A 19,191-nucleotide genomic window follows, 5' to 3' on the forward strand; every position below is an offset into this window, starting at 1 on the left:
TGACACATTACTTTGTAAGGGTGGTAGCCAGCTTCCAAAATGGCTCTCTGTGGTCAGTTCCTACTTCCTGCTGTCCACGCCCCTGTGTAACCCCTTTGGCTGTTGGTAGAACCAGCAACTTGCTTCTAATGACTAAGAAGAGCAAGAGTGACAGAATTTCATCTCTGAGACTAAGTTCCAAAATCCCAGGACTTCTTCCTTGTTCCTTCTGACTCTGTTCACTCTGATGCAGCACATTGCCATACTGTGGACTGCCCTATGGAGAAGTCCACGAGGCAAGGAATTCAGGGCTGCCTCCAGCCAAAAGCTGAGGAGCAACTGAAGCCTTCAGCCTGACAGCCCATGGGGAACTATATCCTGCCAACAATGATGTATTGGGAAGCGATCCTTTCCCAGTCGAGCCTTGATATGACCCTATCTCTGGCTGACACTTTGACTGCAGCTTTGAGACCTTAAACCAAAGGACCCAACTAAGCCACACTCAGATTCCCTACCACAGAACACTGTGAGATCAACAACGTTCCTTGTGTTAAAGGCAATTTGTTACACACTAGTTACCTAATGCAGATGTAAAGATTTATTATTTCATTAATCCAACCTCAGTGTTCATTTTGATACATATGGTAGAAGTTTCGACAAGGTCCCAGAGGTTGAAAAGTAGAACAGAGGATCAGACGATGGCAGGTGTTGAATATTAGGCTAAGGAATTCTGACATTAATCCGTAAGTAGGGCTTTCATGGAATAATGACACAGTGTGCAGCGAAGTCCTGACTGACACAGAATGGAACTGGTCTTTGGACCAGAAGGTCAATGAAAGTTAAATATGTAAACCTCTATCTCCTTCAACAGAGACATAGACTAGAGTTCTCTGCCTACCTGTCCTCTAATCCACCAGGGAAGAAATCTAAATTTGGGTCAGAAAGGCTCTTCTCCTTCTTTCCTTTCTCTTTAGAACAGCCTCCACACAGACAGCTTCCAAGAACCCCACGCATCAAGAGGCAGATTCATCTCCCTGAACATTCTACATCTCTGACTACCTTCCTTTGGTGACAGAGTCCTCCTGTGAACACAGATCTTAGCCAAGCCTGTCAAGTTCTCTCTGAGGAACTGAACCGGTACGAGAATTAGCAGCATCAACAGGAGTGGTAATAGTAACAAAAGCATTAACAGCAACTTCGCAGGTGTCCTGCAATGTTCAGTTCTATTAGTTCATTTGCTACTCAATAGCATCCCTGAGAGAGCTACCATTATTATCTCCTTTTACAGAAGGGAGGACTGAGGCACAGGTAAGTTAAAGGCTGAAGTCTAGCTAGCATGGCTAGGAATAGTTAGGAAGTAGTTGAATGAAAACTGAACTTGATCTCTCACTGGTCTGAATGATTCCTGGAACTAATGCTTGAAACATCCATGCTGAACCATGAATGACAACCTTTATAAATAGAGGATATCGTCATCATCACATTGACAATAATAAAAATAATAATCTGTTTTCCAGTCTTCCCACATTACCTTGAGCCTTTGAACTTGTGAATTTGGTGGTTCTAAAAGACCTGGTGAGTCAGGTCTTTATAAATGCGTGCTTTTTATTCATTTATTTATTTCTTGGCCAAGAGCACTAAGGCCTGGTGACTGGCAGGATGCGGTCTCAAAATCCTTTGGTCTTCCCACTCTACTTTGATTTCCTGGTGACTCCTGTTTGAGGAGTCAAATTTACAATTTAAAATTTGTGGCACTTTTGCACGCACAAGATCGTCTAAACTTCAATGATACTATAAATTACTTGAGAGCAAGGATCGGGTACAAGTAGGGTGTCTGCTTTCTCCAGCCTCCCTGCCTGGCTACACCGACCCTACCAACTGTCCCCTTCTCGAGGAGGGACCACATGGTGATCTTCGTCCCAAGGCAGACATGGACTGTTCCCAAGATGACTGCACCTGACCCAAGGGTGGTGCAAATACAGACGATGGCCATTAGCTTGTGCAGTCAGGTTTGCTCTGCTGAGAATCTGAATGGGTAGCACACACGAAATGGGAAACAGTAGCATGAAAAGGACTTAGTCAGCCGTTAGTAAGCAGGTGAGACAGAGGCAGCGCAAACATGCAGAGACGGGTGGAGTCAAGTGCACAGGCTGCTGGAGCGCTGCTCCTGAGGTTGGCCTCCATACCACATCCTCCTCCTCCTGGGGGCCGGCTTCATTATGGCTGCCGTCCATTCTGAGAACTGTTTATTCAGTTTTACCTGGGTTCTTTTCATGGCTACAGACTGGCTGTGGACCGTTTTAGGGTTCTGAGACTACTGGAACAAGTCACTCTTCCTTGCAACCAAGAAACCTAACTAAACCAGTTCCTGAATTAACATCTTCTTCAGGACTTAACTGAGCATCAGGTATTCCCAAAGGTGGAAAACGACCGATTTAGAAATCCGTGAACCCGCAGACATGCTGGACCTTTGGCCTCGAGTCCTCCAACCAGAACTCTTGTCTTCTGCTTGGCCAACACCCAAACGTTCATGAGATATTTGTTTAAATGGCATTTCCTGGGGCGCCTGGGTGGCTCAGTCAGTTGAGCATCTGACTCTTGGTTTTGGCTCGGGTCATTATCTCATGGTTTCGTGAGTTCGAGCTTCACACTGGGCTCTGTGCTGACATCGCAGAGCCTGCTTGGGATTTTCTCCCCCTCTCCCTGCCCCTTCCCGTCTTGTGCTGTCTCTGTCTCTCTCTCAAAATAATAAATTGAAATAAAAATAAATGGCATGTCTTTGGGGATGCCTCCCTTGTCACTACTCCCCCAGCCCCTAAACTAGAGCAGGACTTGTAAGTGAGCTTCCATCCCACCTTGTACTTCCGGAATCACAGCACTATTGGGACTGCTCACTGACGCTTCTCTCGCCCCCACCAAACACAAGCTTCATCTAGGCTGACATTCTGTCAGGCCGGCCCACCAGGATCTCTGCGCTCAGTGCAGTTTCCACGACACAACCCGGGCTTGCTGATGGGCTGAATGACGGTGGATGCACTCATACATACCAAGTGTGCTTGAGTTGGTGAGGTGTGGGAGCTTTTCTGATCACCTTGCTGGCCCGACACCCCCAAATAACCCATTTTTTTAATAGGACTGAAACAGAAGCCCCAAACGACCTGAGGGAAATTAGGAGTGACTGTTCCTGAGTTTTCTCAGGTTCTCCAGGGGCTTTTGTGGTGGCCTCTTTCTCTAAGAAGGGCTGAACAGCAGCTGGCTCTATGCGGTGCCCTAGAAGACTCCAAGCTGCCACCACTCCTCTGTCCCTCCTGGACAGGAAGGCCTTCCTCAAGGTTAACAACCAGGGGGCGGGGCCGGAAGAGACTGGGTAGAGCAGAGCCCAGGAGAATGGGCCCTTCTCTCCTTCCAGCTGCTCCTGCAGGGCCATAGCAAAATGCCTAATTGCTTCACAATTCCAGGATCCATTAAAGTGAATTTTAATTATGTTTCCAGTTACACTTTAATTACAGCCTTAATTATTAAGCACAGGCTAGGCATACTCAGAACCCCAGCATGCAACAGGGAGAGGGAGAGGAAGAAGAAGAGAAGAGAAAAAGGAGAGAGGAGAGGGGCGGGGAGGAGGGGGGAAGGAAAAGGGCTTGGTTCTGGGGGGGAGGAGGAGGGAGGGAAGGAGGGAGAGAGAGAGAGAGAGAGAGAGAACACATAGTAAGGAATATCCCAGAGGGGGAAGGCACACGAAAGAGGCATAGAGAACAAGGGAAGCAAGTGAGCCCACCAAGTCCCATGGCACCAGCCCCTGCCCTGACTCTGCCGGCACCCTGTCCTGGCTTCCAAGCTGGTTTCTCCCTCGTTGGTTCTCCTGCCCACAGGCCAGGGAGAAAGAAGCAAAGCTAGGGCAGGCCTTGCTGCCCACAGACCCTGCTGCCTGGTTCCTATGGAGAGAGCAGCTAGAAGGGGAAGGGGGAATGCACAGAGAAGAGGGTCAGAAAGAAAACCAGCAGCCTGGAAAAGAAAAGAGAATCAGGGGAAGCCTTGGGCAAACGCTTGCTGTCGTGTGGATTTCTTTCATTAATGCTGTTCTTTGAATATTCAAGGTTGGTTTCTTCTGGATTCACCAAGTGGCTGACACCTGCGACCCACCCCCTTGCTTGCCTTTATTTCCAAATAGTGAACCATCACAGCCACTTTCAACTCTGGCTCGGAACTGAGAGTTCCAAAGACCATGTTTATGCCTGTGTACCCAATTACAAAGGAAACTGATCTCTTCCCCACATTTAAATTAGCGCCGCTGACATGTTCTAAAAATTATTAAATGCTGCATTGCTTTTTAATGAGGCTGCAGGACTACAGTTTTAATAACCACCTGTACAGATAACTGATTGACTCACGTTGGTTCAACTTCAAGTACTTCTTAACATCTGCTTGCTGAAAGCTGCTAAGCTAAGTGGTTATCTCCCCGACGCGTGCCTTAAAAATGGCAATAGACAGACAATCAAAGGGGAATGATTCTAAAATGAAGTCTTGCTCTGCCAATAGAGGATAGTATAAAAAGAATAATTATGAAATTTTTAAAATTCTCCACTTGTGCATGTTTTACCACTGACTTCCTGCCACCAGGTGGAGTGAGAGAGCTGTAAAGAGAGATGAAGGTTAATTTATCAAAATTTGTTCTTTGCTTTCATGACCTGGGAGAGAAGATCATGGTAGTGGACAGAAATCACAGGGTTTTGTTCAAAAGGTGGGCCCCTTGCCCCCAACTCAGGCCAGTCTTTTATCACAGGGCTGTGAAGAAAATTACTCTCTAGTCAAAAGTATAGAGAAATTAGGCTTTTTGAAAAAGCATTATTTGCGGGGGCACGTGGGTGACTCAGTTGGTTAAGCATCCACGTCTTCATTTCAGCTCAGGTCATGATCTCACAGTTCATGAGATCGAGCTCTGCATCGATCTCTGTGCTGAACCGGATTCTGCTTATGATTGTCTCTCACCCTCTCTCTACCCCCTCCCCTGCTCATGTGTGTGCTCTCTCTCCTCTTGCTCCCTCTCTCATAAATAAATAAAGAGTAATATTATAACAGGAATTGAGCTTTTTAAGAATGCAACAGTTGGCACTTATCGCATATACACTAGGTACAATAAATATTTGTTGGATACAGGAGTTAAGGGGTTCACAATTATCGTATCACTTCAACCTTCATAGCAACCCTAAAAAAGACATCATCTTCATCCCCATTTTACAGATGAGACGACTGAGGCACTGGGAGGCTGAGGCACTTGCCCAACGTCTCCGAGCAAGTCAAAGGCTAAGCCAACGCGAGAACACAGATTTGTATGACTGCAAAGCTGCATGACAACCGTGTAACTTGGCGTCTAAGCGCTAGGAGGAATCCTAAGCGTCCTTTAGGATCAAAGTCTCTTGTTTTCACTAGAGGAAACTGAGGCCCGGAAATGTTAGGTGATTTGCTCTGGTGAAATGATCAGCGAGCCATGTACAGGACTGACTCTCGGTCTGGTGTTCTAAGTCAGGGCTATTCTAAGTCAGCTAAGAATAGTTGTTACATTTTTAAATAGTTGGAAAAAAATCAGAAGAATAATATTTTGTGATACATGAAAGTCACATGAAATTCAAATTTCCGTGCCCATAAATAAAGTTTTACTGGAATGCAGCCAAAGTGATTCATTTGCAGATTGTCCATGGCTGCTTCTGTGCCACCAAAGGCAGAGCTGAGCGGTTGTGACAGTCAGCATGGCCCATCAATCCTAAAATACGTCGACCCCTGCTCTAAGTAATCAAATCTTTCCCCGCCTCCACCCCAGGGAGAAAGGAGGTCAGTGGAAACAAACCAGGTTCCACAGAGCAGCAGATTCCTCCTAAAATGGTCACTGTCCTTTTGCCCTTGCTCCTCTTCCATTATTCTCCTTTCAAGTGACAACCAGGTAGAAGGGGCCCATTTTCTTGGTGACATGTAAATGTAGATAACTTATCACATGTCTTTTGGTATTGTACTGCTAAAAATGGAATAATTCATTGAGAATCAGAGGTAAAACTCCTGCTGCATCAGCAGTCCTCACTTGCCACAGATGATGTGCAACCAGTATCTAACACCTTGCTTGGCACTTTGCTGCCAGCCCACAGACTGGCCCTGCTTGGCGCACAGAGTGCCCCCTGGTGGAGTTACAAACAAGAGCTCGAGTAATAATGGCAGCCAACGTTTACTGAGCCAGGGACTGTCTGGGTTACTGTAAAACTCATCTTCTCCTTGCAACATCCCCACGAGACCGCCATATTTCTATTCCTGCTTCACAGGTGAGGAAATGGAGATTTTAAACCTGGCTGTCACCGAGAAGCTGAGCGACCTTGGGAAGTTACTGTAGTTGGAAGAGTATCTTACAGAAATGTCCTGGATTCCTCACATTTTAGAAAAATTAAAAATGACAAAAGACATCCTGTGCACACCTATTCTCCTTGATGACTTCTCCTCCCGGGGTAAGAAGAAACCACCGCCGAGGGTGTGAGTGTTATTCTCATGATGCCCATAGGAACCACCGCCGCAAGTGGCAGGAAGCCGATGGCTAGGGTCTTCTCCACAGTGCTTCCAAGAAGGGTGTGCAAGCCAGATTTAGAACCAAGTCTAACATATATTCACTGAGGGCGCATGCTAGGTGCTCACACTTTCACTTTCAACCACGTAAACCCTCAAAAAAGCAACATATATGTTAACCTAAGACAAATGTATGGAATGGAATGTATCCTCTGGCAAGCCAGAATGCCCTACAATTCTGTACCTGCTCGGAATAGGGCTGTTCTCATAAAGAACAGAATAGAGCCTTTCTCATAAAAAACATCGACACAGACTTAGGGAGATTTGCCTTCCTGGAGTCTACCGCATGGCTTTCAATTCATGTATATTCTAACTTAGGCATGATTTCAGGAATTTTCAAAGGTAATTTTGGCAGTGTGGGACTTTTGTCTGTGATCCTGACCCTGGAGCTCCCATGCTGCCTGAGAAGTGACATCATGGCGTCACTATCTGTGATTCTGTACTTACGTGGGGGGAATGGCCAAGTGGATCTCACTGCTGATCTGTTCCTTGAGCTGTTAGGTTCTCAGAGCTTAGTATCACCGCATTTTTCTTGACTTTTAAAAAACCTTTCAGAGCTGAGGATGGAGGAGGCTTTAGACTCAGGTACCGTGAGGAGTTTCCAGAATTCCAGGCCTTGCCGCTGGTCTCTTTTCTACACCAGGCTGCAAATTATGTCCCACTGTCTTTGGAACAAAGATTTACCGTGGCACGGTCATCCCCATTCCTATACTGTCTATGCTGTTTCTGTGCTTCAACGGGAGAGGTGAGTTACTGCAACAGGGAATACACGGCCCACAAAGCCTCAAGTTTGGCCACTGACAGGAAAAGTCTGCAGACCTTTGCTCCATACAATCCAAATTTCTGGTGCTGTGGCTGTGGAGGACAAGAACCCGGCCTCATCATGTACTTCTCCAGCTTGCGGTTCTTGCTTCCCACTTCTGATGCAGCAAGCCGCTGTATTTCCAGGACAGAAAATTCTACCTACTCTTGCTCTCTTTGAATCAACAGTGGCTGATAGTTGGCTCGAGTGCCCCTACTCTCCTTTCCCACAAACTGCAGAAGACGACGACCACAGAGCTCTTTTCCGCTGACCTGGGATACAGTCTCAGCATCTTTCTCGGCCCAGCACTGTGGGCAGCCACTGCCAATAAATAGAAGGTGGCATGAGATGAAAGCTATTTATTTGTCCTGCCTGTTCTAACCCATTCTTGGGCAGTCCTTCCTCCTAGATGGCTCTGCCTCAGGACAGCCTCAAGGTGGCACCCTCTGGGAGACTCTCAGTCACAGGACACATCTGTCGCCTTTAAGTAGGACAGACAGAATCTACCAGTGTGTCCCCTTCCTGAGCAACGTGTTTTCTCTCTCTTCGGTGGCTGAACAAATGTGACTTTCAAGTGTTATATAAAGAAACTGAGGCACGGAGATACGAACTGACTGATCACTCAGAAGACACCCACAAAGCAGAAGGTGGTGTCGTGATGTGTGGGACTTAGGATGTGTCAGTCCCCAGACCTGTCACGCTCTAAAATCCCTCCTGATTACCAGTGTCCCATGGGAACAACGTGAGGTCCCTGCTTTTGAAGCAAGGACCACTGTCTAGACTGAGGTGGGCACCTGACCAAAAGGCATCGGCAGCCCGTGTCCAGGGCAGACTAATCACCTGGATGTGCTTTAGGGGGTGTTTCCTTCCACACACAGCATGACGCTCCTGGGCTCATCTTTGACCATCACTGACACTGCACTGGCAGTGGAGAAACCTCTCTGCCCGGGATTTTTGTTTTTAAAAAAAAAAAAAAATTTTTTTAACGTTTATTCATTTTTGAGACAGAGCACGAATGGGGGAAGGTCAGGGAGAGAGGGAGACACAGAATCTGAAACAGGCTCCAGGCTCTGAGCTGTCAGCACAGAGCCCGACGCGGGGCTCGAACTCATGGACCCCGAGATCATGACCTGAGCCGAAGTCGGACGCCCAACCGACTGACCCACCCAGGCACCCCAACCCGGGATTTTTGAAAGAAGAAAGTTGGTATGAGTAGCCCAGCCCCTTCCTTTGCCTGTCCTTTGGACTGTGCTCTCTCAGGGAGCCCACACTGCCCCTCAGGGTCTGTGGTGCTTGTAACTAGGCGCGTCTGTGACTCAGAGTAAGAACGCCCACTGTCGGCACACAATACGGTTCATCCTTCACCTTCTTCACCAGTAACGAAGGTGATATTTTGGTCTCTTACTGCGTCACTGTATTTCTCACCAGGGTCCCCAGAGGAGGAAGGATCACCTCAAAGACCCAGCAACATGGACGGGTTGGATGCCTACTGTCCTCTGGGTCAATGAGTGGCTTTCTCTTGTGCAGGTGTCCAACATGGTAAAAATTTCAGTTACTCACATGAACCATCTAGGGGTAAGATGAAAATTCAAAAGACCAAGTATAGTTGATTAATGTATGTCTGGAAACTTAAAATATTTGCTCTAAAAAGGCTTTAGCTACCCTAATACTTTAGGTTATATCTTGTGAGACTTGGTGTAATGTTTAAGTGTGGCAAGGTTGAAGCATTCAGAAATGTTTATCGATTTAGACAATGAGAGGATTTAAGCCTTGATGACAGAGCAGGATGGTCTCCAACATGTCCTCTGGTTTAACCTGGTGATGATGAATCAATACTAGGGAGGATACTCAGGAAGATGGTGCTGGTGACCGAAGCGGGGAGAGGTGACAGACACTGACAGCAAGTGAACTCAGTCCTAGGAAGGGTACATCCACAGACAGTGAAGGAAGGGAGGGGACGAGGAGGGGTGAATGGGCACTAGTGAGGCAGAAAGCAAGGTGAGGAGAAAGGTGTGCAGAAAACAGGGACCAGGAGAATGGGGACAGGAAGAACAAGGAGAACGGAACCCAAAAAGGAAACGAGACGAGCACTCACAGAGAACATCTGACCCCTCCTCCTGGAGCCACATCTCCAAAGACCACAGAACAAACTGAGAAGTGGAGGGAAGGTGTGCTTGGAGAGGCTGGGGGTGGAGGTGGGGAACAGGTCCACCTGGCCTTGCAAGGGAACAGAGAGTGAGAACAGGAGAGAAGATGAAAACTCGGTAGAGAGCACATGCTGGGAAATGTGCTAAGAGGTCGGGGGATGTTAACGGGCACAGCATCAGCCCCTTGGCCCTGCTGGGCATCCACGTTCCCTCCGCCCAGGATCATGCGGTCCCTCGACCAGGGCTCCCTTATTCTCTGATGACTCTGGGGGTTAGCAGCAAACCTAGGGCTCAAATAGCCTGAATGAAAAGTCTTCCCAGCTAGTCGGCCACAGTCAGTCTGCCAACGCTGCCTTTTATGATGGGAGTCAAAGGAATAATTACTGGCCTCCTCTCTTGGTCTCACATCTTAGCATAATGGAAGACTGGCAGAATGGATGGCTGCCAAGTGTGTGGACACAGCTGAAAGCTGTACGGCTGCCCCTGAACGCTTTCATACTCGAGGCTTCTTTGCCCCTTGAGCAGACTATAGCATCACATGGCAATTTTACGGTGTCTGTGCTAAGAAGGATACTACAGCTGCACTGCCCTGGCTGTGGCTCCAGTGTGTCAGTATTTCAGAGAGCAAGAATAAGGCAGTGTCCACAGAGAAGAGCTGCCGGAGCCTTGGTCAAGAAAGTAAAAGAAAACGGGATACGAAGTTGTGGACTTGGAGACATTTATGTTCTCAACAGCTATAAAGGGAGTCTAGGGAACATTAGAGAGATTGATAAGAACAAGCAAGGGAACCACAAGGGACTCTTGTTTTGAAAGATATTTGTCAAAAGAGAAGCAGAATGTTTATGTTGCTGAAACAAACCTTTCTGTATTGTACGGAAAAATCAAACTGAACGATTTGACTAAGAAACAGGATCCAATCTATCAATTATCTAGGCTCATTATTATTTATAGCCTAACGTGGAATCACAATGAGCACCTGAGAGAAAAGCATATTCCTCTTCAGCTTATCTGAGGTATAGAAGTTTGCTGCAGATTTAAATGGGACAATACCAAAAAAATGAAATTAAAAAAAATTCTCTATAAAGATACTAGAAAGCCCTGATCTAGAAGAGTAAAACTACCTGTACAAAACCCAAAGCTTTGGCTAAAACATCTTTGCACATTGGATATACAATGCTGTTAATAAATGTCTGTACATTTTTCTCAATAGTATCATGGTTTGGGCTAAATTAACCATCTAGTTAACTTTTGTGCCAAGTATATATATATTTCAGAGACAAAAAAAAAATAAACACATCAGGTTATTTGTCCTTTATTTATGCCAGAAACAACTGTGTAAAAAAACTAAATTCCCCCACCAAAATGTGATTGTCTGATTTACCAAGGAGTCTTTTAAATAAAAATAATCCTGTGTCTCAGCTGGTGAGTTCTGTTGCAATAAGGCAAGTAAATATATGTAATTATGGAGTTACCATTTTCAAAGAGGAGAGTAATCTTTTCCTTATCCACTGGTAAAACAACTTGTACTTATTACACAGCTGAGAACAAAGATTTGTCCACAAAATCCCACTAAATCAAGCCTGATTTGATTAAAACTTTCCTCATCAAGACATTTCTATTACATTGTGTGTGGCAATAGAGTCTTGAAAACGTGGGTCATAAATCAGTGAGAATTATGGCAAGGATCTTGGATCTTCCAAATGGCCACATAACAACTAAGAGAGACTACCTTCTTTATTTACAAGAAGTAGACACTTATAATAAAATCTGTCATCGGCTTTTGAAACGCCTGTTTTCTTGGTCATTAAAAATCTGACATTTATTTAGACTATATAGCTATATGTCAGAGTATCTGAAACTTAGCAAGTTAACAAATGTTAGCAATAATAATTATTTATTATTGCAATTCAGACTCCAGTAAAATTTTTCTACCACACTTAGTTTTTTATGGGTCGCTAAGCTTTATCACAGATGCTGGGAGGACGGACATCTTTTCCCATCTCCCTTTTACTAGCTAGATGATGGTGTGCATTCGGGAAATGTGAACCAATCTGAGTATTAACATGAATAAATACAACTAAAAAATTCATCAGTTAAAATAAAAGTATAGTGTGTTACCAAGTTAAATAGCAACTACCACTAAAATTCTCCACAATGTTCCTGCCTCTTTGTACCACTTTACCTTGCTTGCTCTGTCAGGACAGATGAAGAGCTGCTTAATTAAGAAAAAAAGAAGAATCCGTATCATACTGTAAGGTTGGGTAAAATATAACCAAACGCACAGAGATTTGTGGGAGGAACAGATTTTGGGTTCCAAGCTAGAGAAAGCTAATGGAAAATTTATATTAAGTATAAGAGAAATTCCTCAAAAGGTCCCAGAGTTAGCCACTGTTTCCTCTTGGAAGCACTAAGAACCAGACTTTCTGTAATAGGAGAGTTGGTTTTTCCTTTTAACTTGGCTATACTGTAGGAGACCAATTTCTTTCTTTTCTTTTCTTTCTTTCTTTCTTTCTTTCTTTCTTTCTTTCTTTCTTTCTTTCTTTCTTCTTTCTCTTTCTTTCTTCTTTCTCTTTCTTTCTTTCTCTTTTTCTTTCATGTTTCTTTATTTATGTATTTTTCAATATATGAAGTTTATTGTCCAATTGGTTTCCATACAACACCCAGTGCTCATCCAAAAGGTGCCCTCCTCAATACCCGTCACCCACCCTCCCCTCGCTCCCACCCCCCATCAACCCTCAGTTTGTTCTCAGTTTTTAAGAGTCTCTTATGCTTTGGCTCTCTCCCACTCTAACCTCTTTTTTTTTTTTTCCTTCCCCTCCCCCATGGGTTTCTGTTAAGTTTCTCAGGATCCACATAAGAGTGAAACCATATGGTATCTGTCTTTCTCTGTATGGATTATTTCACTTAGCATAACACTCTCCAGTTCCATCCACGGTGCTACAAAGGGCCATATTTCCTTCTTTCTCATTGCCACATAGCACTCCATTGTGTATATAAACCACAATTTTTTTTATCCATTCATCAGTTGATGGACATTTAGGCTCTTTCCATAATTTGGCTATTGTTGAAAGTGCTGCTATAAACATTGGGGTACAAGTGCCCCTATGCATCAGTACTCCTGTATCCCTTGGGTAAATTCCTAGCAGTGCTACTGCTGGGTCATAGGGTAGGTCTATTTTTAGTTTTTTGAGGAACCTCCACACTGTTTTCCAGAGTGGCTGCACCAATTTGCATTCCCACCAACAGTGCAAGAGAGTTCCCGTTTCTCCACATCCTCACCAGCATCTATAGTCTCCTGATTTGTTCATTTTGTCCACTCTGACTGGCGTGAGGTGATATCTGAGTGTGGTTTGGATTTATATTTCCCTGATGAGGAGCGACGTTGAGCATCTTTTCATGTGCCTGTTGGCCATCCGGATGTCTTCTTTAGAGAAGTGTCTATTCATGTTTTCTGCCCATTTCTTCACTGGGTTATTTGTTTTTCGGGTGTGGGGTTTGGTGAGCTCTTTATAGATTTTGGATACTAGCCCTTTGTCCGATATGTCATTTGCGAATATCTTTTCCCATTCCGTTGGTTGCCTTTTAGTTTTGTTGGTTGTTTCCTTTGCTGTGCAGAAGCTTTTTATCTTCATAAGGTCCCAGTAGTTTATTTTTGCTTTTAATTCCCTTGCTTTTGGGGATGTGTCGAGTAAGAGATTGCTACGGCTGAGGTCAGAGAGGTCTTTTTCTGCTTTCTCCTCTAGGGTTTGGATGGTTTCCTGTCTCACATTCAGCTCCTTTATCCATTTTGAGTTTATTTTTGTGAATGGTGTGAGAAAGTGGTCTAGTTTCAATCTTCTGCATGTTGCTGTCCAGTTCTCCCAGCACCATTTGTTAAAGAGACTGTCTTTTTTCCATTGGATGTTCTTTCCTGCTTTGTCAAAGATTAGTTGGCCATACGTTTGTGGGTCTAGTTCTGGGGTTTCTATTCTATTCCATTGGTCTATGTGTCTGTTTTTGTGCCAATACCATGCTGTCTTGATGATTACAGCTTTGTAGTAGAGGCTAAAGGCTGGGATTGTGATGCCTCCTGCTTTGGTCTTCTTCAAAATTACTTTGGCTATTCGGGGCCTTTTGTGGTTCCATACGAATTTTAGGATTGCTTGTTCTAGTTTTGAGAAGAATGCTGGTGCAATTTTGATTGGGATTGCATTGAATGTGTAGATAGCTTTGGGTAATATTGACATTTTGACAATATTTATTCTTCCAATCCTTGAGCACGGAATGTTTTTCCATTTCCTTGTATCTTCTTCAATTTCCTTCATAAGCTTTCTATAGTTGTCAGCATACAGATCTTTTACATCTTTGGTTAGATTTATTCCTAGGTGTTTTATGCTTCTTGGTGCAATTGTGAATGGGATCAGTTTCTTTATTTGTCTTTCTGTTGCTTCATTATTAGTGTATAAGAATGCAACTGATTTCTGTACATTGATTTTGTATCCTGCAACTTTGCTAAATTCATGTATCAGTTCTAGCAGACTTTTGGTGGAGTCTATCGGATTTTCCATGTATAGTATCATGTCATTTGCAAAAAGTGAAAGCTTGACTTCATCTTTGCCAATTTTGATGCCTTTGATTTCCTTTTGTTGTCTGATTGCTGATGCTAGCACTTCCAACACTATGTTAAACAACAGTGGTGAGAGTGGACATTCCTGTCGTGTTCCTGATCTCAGGGAAAAAGCTCTCAGTTTTTTCCCACTGAGGATGATGTTAGCTGTGGGCTTTTCATAAATGGCTTTTATGATGTTGAAGTATGTTCCTTCTATCCCGACTTTCTCGAGGGTTTTTATTAAGAAAGTTGCTGAATTTTGTCAAAGGCCTTTTCTGCATCGATTGACAGGATCATATGGTTCTTATCTTTTCTTTTATTAATGTGATGTATCACATTGATTGATTTGCGAATGTTGAACCAGCCCTGCATCCCAGGATAGAATCCCACTTGATCATGGTGAATAATTCTTTTTATATGCTGTTGAATTCGATTTGCTAGTATCTTATTGAGAATTTTCACATCCATATTCATCAGTGATATTGGCCTGTAGTTCTCTTTTTTTAAAATTTTTTTTTCAACGTTTATTTATTTTTGGGACAGAGAGAGACAGAGCATGAATGGGGGAGGGGCAGAGAGAGAGGGAGACACAGAATTGGAAACAGGCTCCAGGCTCTGAGCTATCAGCCCAGAGCCCGACGTGGGGCTCGAACTCACAGACCGCGAGATCGTGACCTGGCTGAAGTCGGACGCTTAACCGACTGCGCCACCCAGGCGCCCCTGTAGTTCTCTTTTTTTACTGGATCTCTCTCTGGTTTAGGAATCAAAGTAATACTGGCTTCATAGAATGAGTCTGGAAGTTTTCCTTCACTTTCTATTTTTTGGAATAGCTTGAGAAGGATAGGTATTATCTCTGCTTTAAACGTCTGGTAGAACTCCCCTGGGAAGCCATCTGGTCCTGGACTCTTATTTGTTGGGAGATTTTTGATGACTGATTCAATTTCTTTGCTGGTTATGGGTCTGTTCAAGCTTTCTATTTCCTCCTGATTGAGTTTTGAAAGCGTATGGGTGTTTAGGAATTTGTCCACTTCTTCCAGGTTGTCCAGTTTGTTGGCATATAATTTTTCATAGTATTCCCTGATAATTGCTTGTATCTCTGAGGGATTGGTTGTAATAATTCCATTTTCATCCATGATTTTACCTATTTGGGTCATCTCCCTTTTCTTTTTGAGAAGCCTGGCTAGAGGTTTATCAATTTTGTTTATTTTTTCAAAACACCAACTCTTGGTTTTGTTGATCTGCTCTACGGTTTTTTTAGATTCTATATTGTTTATTTCTGCTCTGATCTTTATTATTTCTCTTCTTCTGCTGGATTTAGGCTGTCTTTGCTGTTCTGCTTCTAGTTCCTTTAGGTGTGCTGTTAGATTTTGTATTTGGGATTTTTCTTGTTTCTTGAGATAGGCCTGGATTGCAATGTATTTTCCTCTCAGGACTGCCTTCGCTGCATCCCAAAGTGTTTGGATTGTTGTATTTTCATTTTCATTTGTTTCCATATATTTTTTTTTAATTTTTTTTTTCAACGTTTATTTATTTTTGGGACAGAGAGAGACAGAGCATGAACGGGGGAGGGGCAGAGAGAGAGGGAGACACAGAATCAGAAACAGGCTCCAGGCTCTGAGCCATCAGCCCAGAGCCTGACGCGGGGCTCGAACTCACGGACCGCGAGATCGTGACCTGGCTGAAGTCGGACGCTTAACCGACTGTGCCACCCAGGCGCCCCATGTTTCCATATATTTTTAAATTTCTTCTCTAATTGCCTGGTTGACCCATTCATTCTTTAGTAGGGTGTTCTTTAACCTCCATGCTTTTGGAGGTTTTCCAGACTTTTTCCTGTGGTTGATTTCAAGCTTCATAGCATTGTGGTCTGAAAGTATGCATGGTGTGATTTCAATTCTTGTATACTTATGAAGGGCTGTTTTGTGACCTAGTAGGTGATCTATCTTGGAGAATGTTCCACGTGCACTTGAGAAGAAAGTATGTTCTGTTGCTTTGGGATGCAGAGTTCTAAATATATCTGCCAAGTCCATCTGATCCAATGTATCACTCAGGGCCCTTGTTTCTTTATTGACCGTGTGTCTAGATGATGTATCCACTTCTGTAAGTGGAGTGTTAAAGTCCCCTGCAATTACCACATTCTTATCAGTAAGGTTGCTTATGTTTGTGAGTAATTGTTTTATATATTTGGGGGCTCCTGTATCCGGCGCATAGACATTTATAATTGTTAGCTCTTCCTGATGGATAGACCCTGTGATTATTATATAATGCCCTTCTTCATCTCTTGTTACAGCCTTTAATTTAAAGTCTAGTTTGTCTGATGTAAGTATGGCTACTCCAGCTTTCTTTTGGCTTCCAGTCGCATGATAAATAGTTCTCCATCCCCTCACTCTCAATCTGAAGGTGTCCTCAGGTCTAAAATGAGTCTCTTGTAGACAGCAAATTGATGGGTCTTGTTTTTTTATCCATTCTGATACCCTATGTCTTTTGGTTGGCGCATTTAATCCATTTACATTCAGTGTTATTATAGAAAGATACGGGTTTAGAGTCATTGTGATGTCTGTATGTTTTATGCTTATAGTGATGTCTCTGGTACTTTGTCTCACAGGATCCCCCCTTAGGATCTCTTGTAGGGCTGGTTTAGTGGTGACGAATTCCTTCAGTTTTTGTTTGTTTGGGAAGACCTTTATCTCTCCTTCTATTCTAAATGACAGACTTGCTGGATAAAGGATTCTCGGCTGCATATTTTTTCTGTTCATCACATTGAAGATCTCCTGCCATTCCTTTCTGGCCTGCCAAGTTTCAGTAGAGAGATCGGTCACGAGTCTTATAGGTCTCCCTTTATATGTTAGAGCACGTTTATCTCTAGCTGCTTTCAGAATTTTCTCTCTATCCTTGTATTTTGTCAGTTTCACTATGATATGTCGTGCAGAAGATCGATTCAAGTTAACATCTGAAGGGAGTTCTCTGTGCTTCTTGGATTTCAGTGCCTTTTTCCTTTCCCAGATCCAGGAAGTTCTCAGCTATTATTTCTTCAAGTACACCTTCAGCACCTTTCCCTCTCTCTTCCTCCTCTGGAATACCAATTATGCATATGTTATTTCTCTTTAGTGCATCACTTAGTTCTCTAATTTTCCCCTTATACTCCTGGATTCTTTTAGCTCTCTTTTTCTCAGCTTCTTCTTTTTCCATAATTTTATCTTCTAGTTCACCTATTCTCTCCTCTGCCTCTTCAATCCGAGCTGTAGTTGTCTCCATTTTATTTTGTAACTCGTTGATAGTATTTTTTAGCTCCTCCTGGCTGTTCCTTAGTCCCTTGATCTCTGTAGCAAGAGATTCTCTGCTGTCCTTTATACTGTTTTCAAGCCCAGCAATTAATTTTATGACTATTATTCTAAATTCACTTTCTGTTACATTGTTAAAATCATTTTTGATCAGTTCGTTAGCTGTTGTTATTTCCTGGACGTTTTTCTGAGGGGAATTCTTCCGTTTCGTCATTTTGGCTAGTCCCTGGAGTGGTGCGGGACTGCGGGACACTTCCCCTGTGCTGTCTTGAATAACTCGCATTGGTGGGCGGGGCCACAGTCAGACTCGTGTGTGCCTTCTCTTCCCCTCTCCTAGGGGCGGGATTCACTGTTGGGTGGCATGGCCCGTCTGGGATACTTGCACACTGCCAGGCTTGTGGTGCTGCGGGTCTGGCGTATTAGCCGGGGTGGATCGGCAAGGTGCACGGGGGTGGAAAGGGCAGGCTCAGCTTGCTTTTCCTTCAGAGATCCGCTTCGGGAGGGGTCCTGCGGCACCAGGAAGGAGTCAGACCCGCCAGAGGGATGGATCCACAGAAGCACAACGTTGGGTGTTTGCACGGTGCAAGCAAGTTCTCTGGCAGGAACCGGTTCCCTTTGGGATTTTGGCTGGGGGATGGGCGAGGGAGATGGCGCTGGCGAGCGCCTTTGTTCCCCACCAAGCTGAGCTCTGTGGTCCGGGGCTCAACAACTCTCCCTCCCGTTGTCCTCCCGTTCTCTGAGCAGAGCGGTTAGCTTATAACCTTCCAGATGTCAAGTCTCGCTTGCTGTCGGAACACACTCCGTCCGGCCCCTCGGCTTTCGCCGGCCAGACTCGGGGGCTCTGCTTGGCTAACGGGCCGCCCCTCTGCCCCGGCTCCCTCCCGCCAGTCCCTGTAGCGCACACCGCCTCGCCGCCCTTCCTACCCTCTTCCGTGGGCCTCTCGTCTGAGCTTGGCTCTGGAGACTCCGTTCTGCTAGTCTTCTGGCGGTTTTCTGGGTTATATAGGCAGGTGTAGGTGGAATCTAAGTGATCAGCAGGACACGCAGTGAGCCCAGCTCCTCCTACGCCGCCATCTTCCCAGGATCCTCCAATGTTTTTTTATTTTTGAGAGAGAGCGAGAGAGAGCGCACGAGCAGGGAAGGGGCAGAGAGAAACGGAGACACAGAATCCAAAGCAGGCTCCAGGCTCTGAGCTGTCAGGAGAGACTGACGCAGGGCTCAAACTCACGAAGTGTGAGATCATGACCTGAGCTGAAGTCAGACGCTTAACTGAGACACCCAGGTGCCCCTGCAGGAGACCAACTTCTCATGCAGCCAGATCTGAGCGTGGTTTACTGGAGGACTTCAAAATGGGTTGACTTGCCCATTTTTCTACGACATTTCTCCTTGGGTCATTCCCCGTATTCCTCCATGTCTACCTCGAAACGTGCTCCATCTGACACTGTACAGGGTCATCTCAACCAAGGATGACAATACCCCTGTGCCACATATGCCTCCGTTCTAACTGGCTCCCACTTCGGACTTTCCCAGGTCGGTCAACCATGCCACCATTCATTCTCAGTCACTATTTAAAACCCAAGTTTCCTTTTTATCCCCACTCATTTCACTTTTCCTTCCTTCCTCCCTTCCTTCCTTCCTTCCTTCCTTCCTTCCTTCCTTCCTTCCTTCCTTCTTTCCTCCCTCCCTCTCTCTCTCTCTCTCTCTCTCTCTCTCTCTTTCTTTCTTTCTTTCTTTCAAGTAGGCTCCATGCCCAGCATAGAACCCAGAGTGGGGCTTGAATTTATGCCCCTGAGATCA

At 44.7% G+C, this 19,191-nt stretch overlaps 1 protein-coding gene across 6 annotated transcripts in view; it reads right to left on the reverse strand.

Annotated features, from left to right (window-relative positions):
- SUCLG2 (succinate-CoA ligase GDP-forming subunit beta) overlaps positions 1 to 19,191 on the reverse strand; it is a 482,508-nt gene that overhangs the window by 210,961 nt on the left and 252,356 nt on the right. The window contains exon 11 of one of the 6 annotated variants that reach the window (XM_023249937.2): positions 555 to 7,702. The exons of the other annotated variants lie outside the window; for them this stretch is intronic. Coding sequence (XP_023105705.1) covers positions 7,563 to 7,702 — 140 coding nt within the window. The 3' untranslated portion in view covers positions 555 to 7,562. Of the gene's footprint in view, positions 1 to 554; positions 7,703 to 19,191 lie in introns of those variants that run through there. 6 annotated transcript variants of the gene reach the window in all.

The sequence above is a fragment of the Felis catus genome, chromosome A2 (assembly GCF_018350175.1).
Source record: "Felis catus isolate Fca126 chromosome A2, F.catus_Fca126_mat1.0, whole genome shotgun sequence".
Taxonomy (NCBI): domain Eukaryota; kingdom Metazoa; phylum Chordata; class Mammalia; order Carnivora; family Felidae; genus Felis; species Felis catus.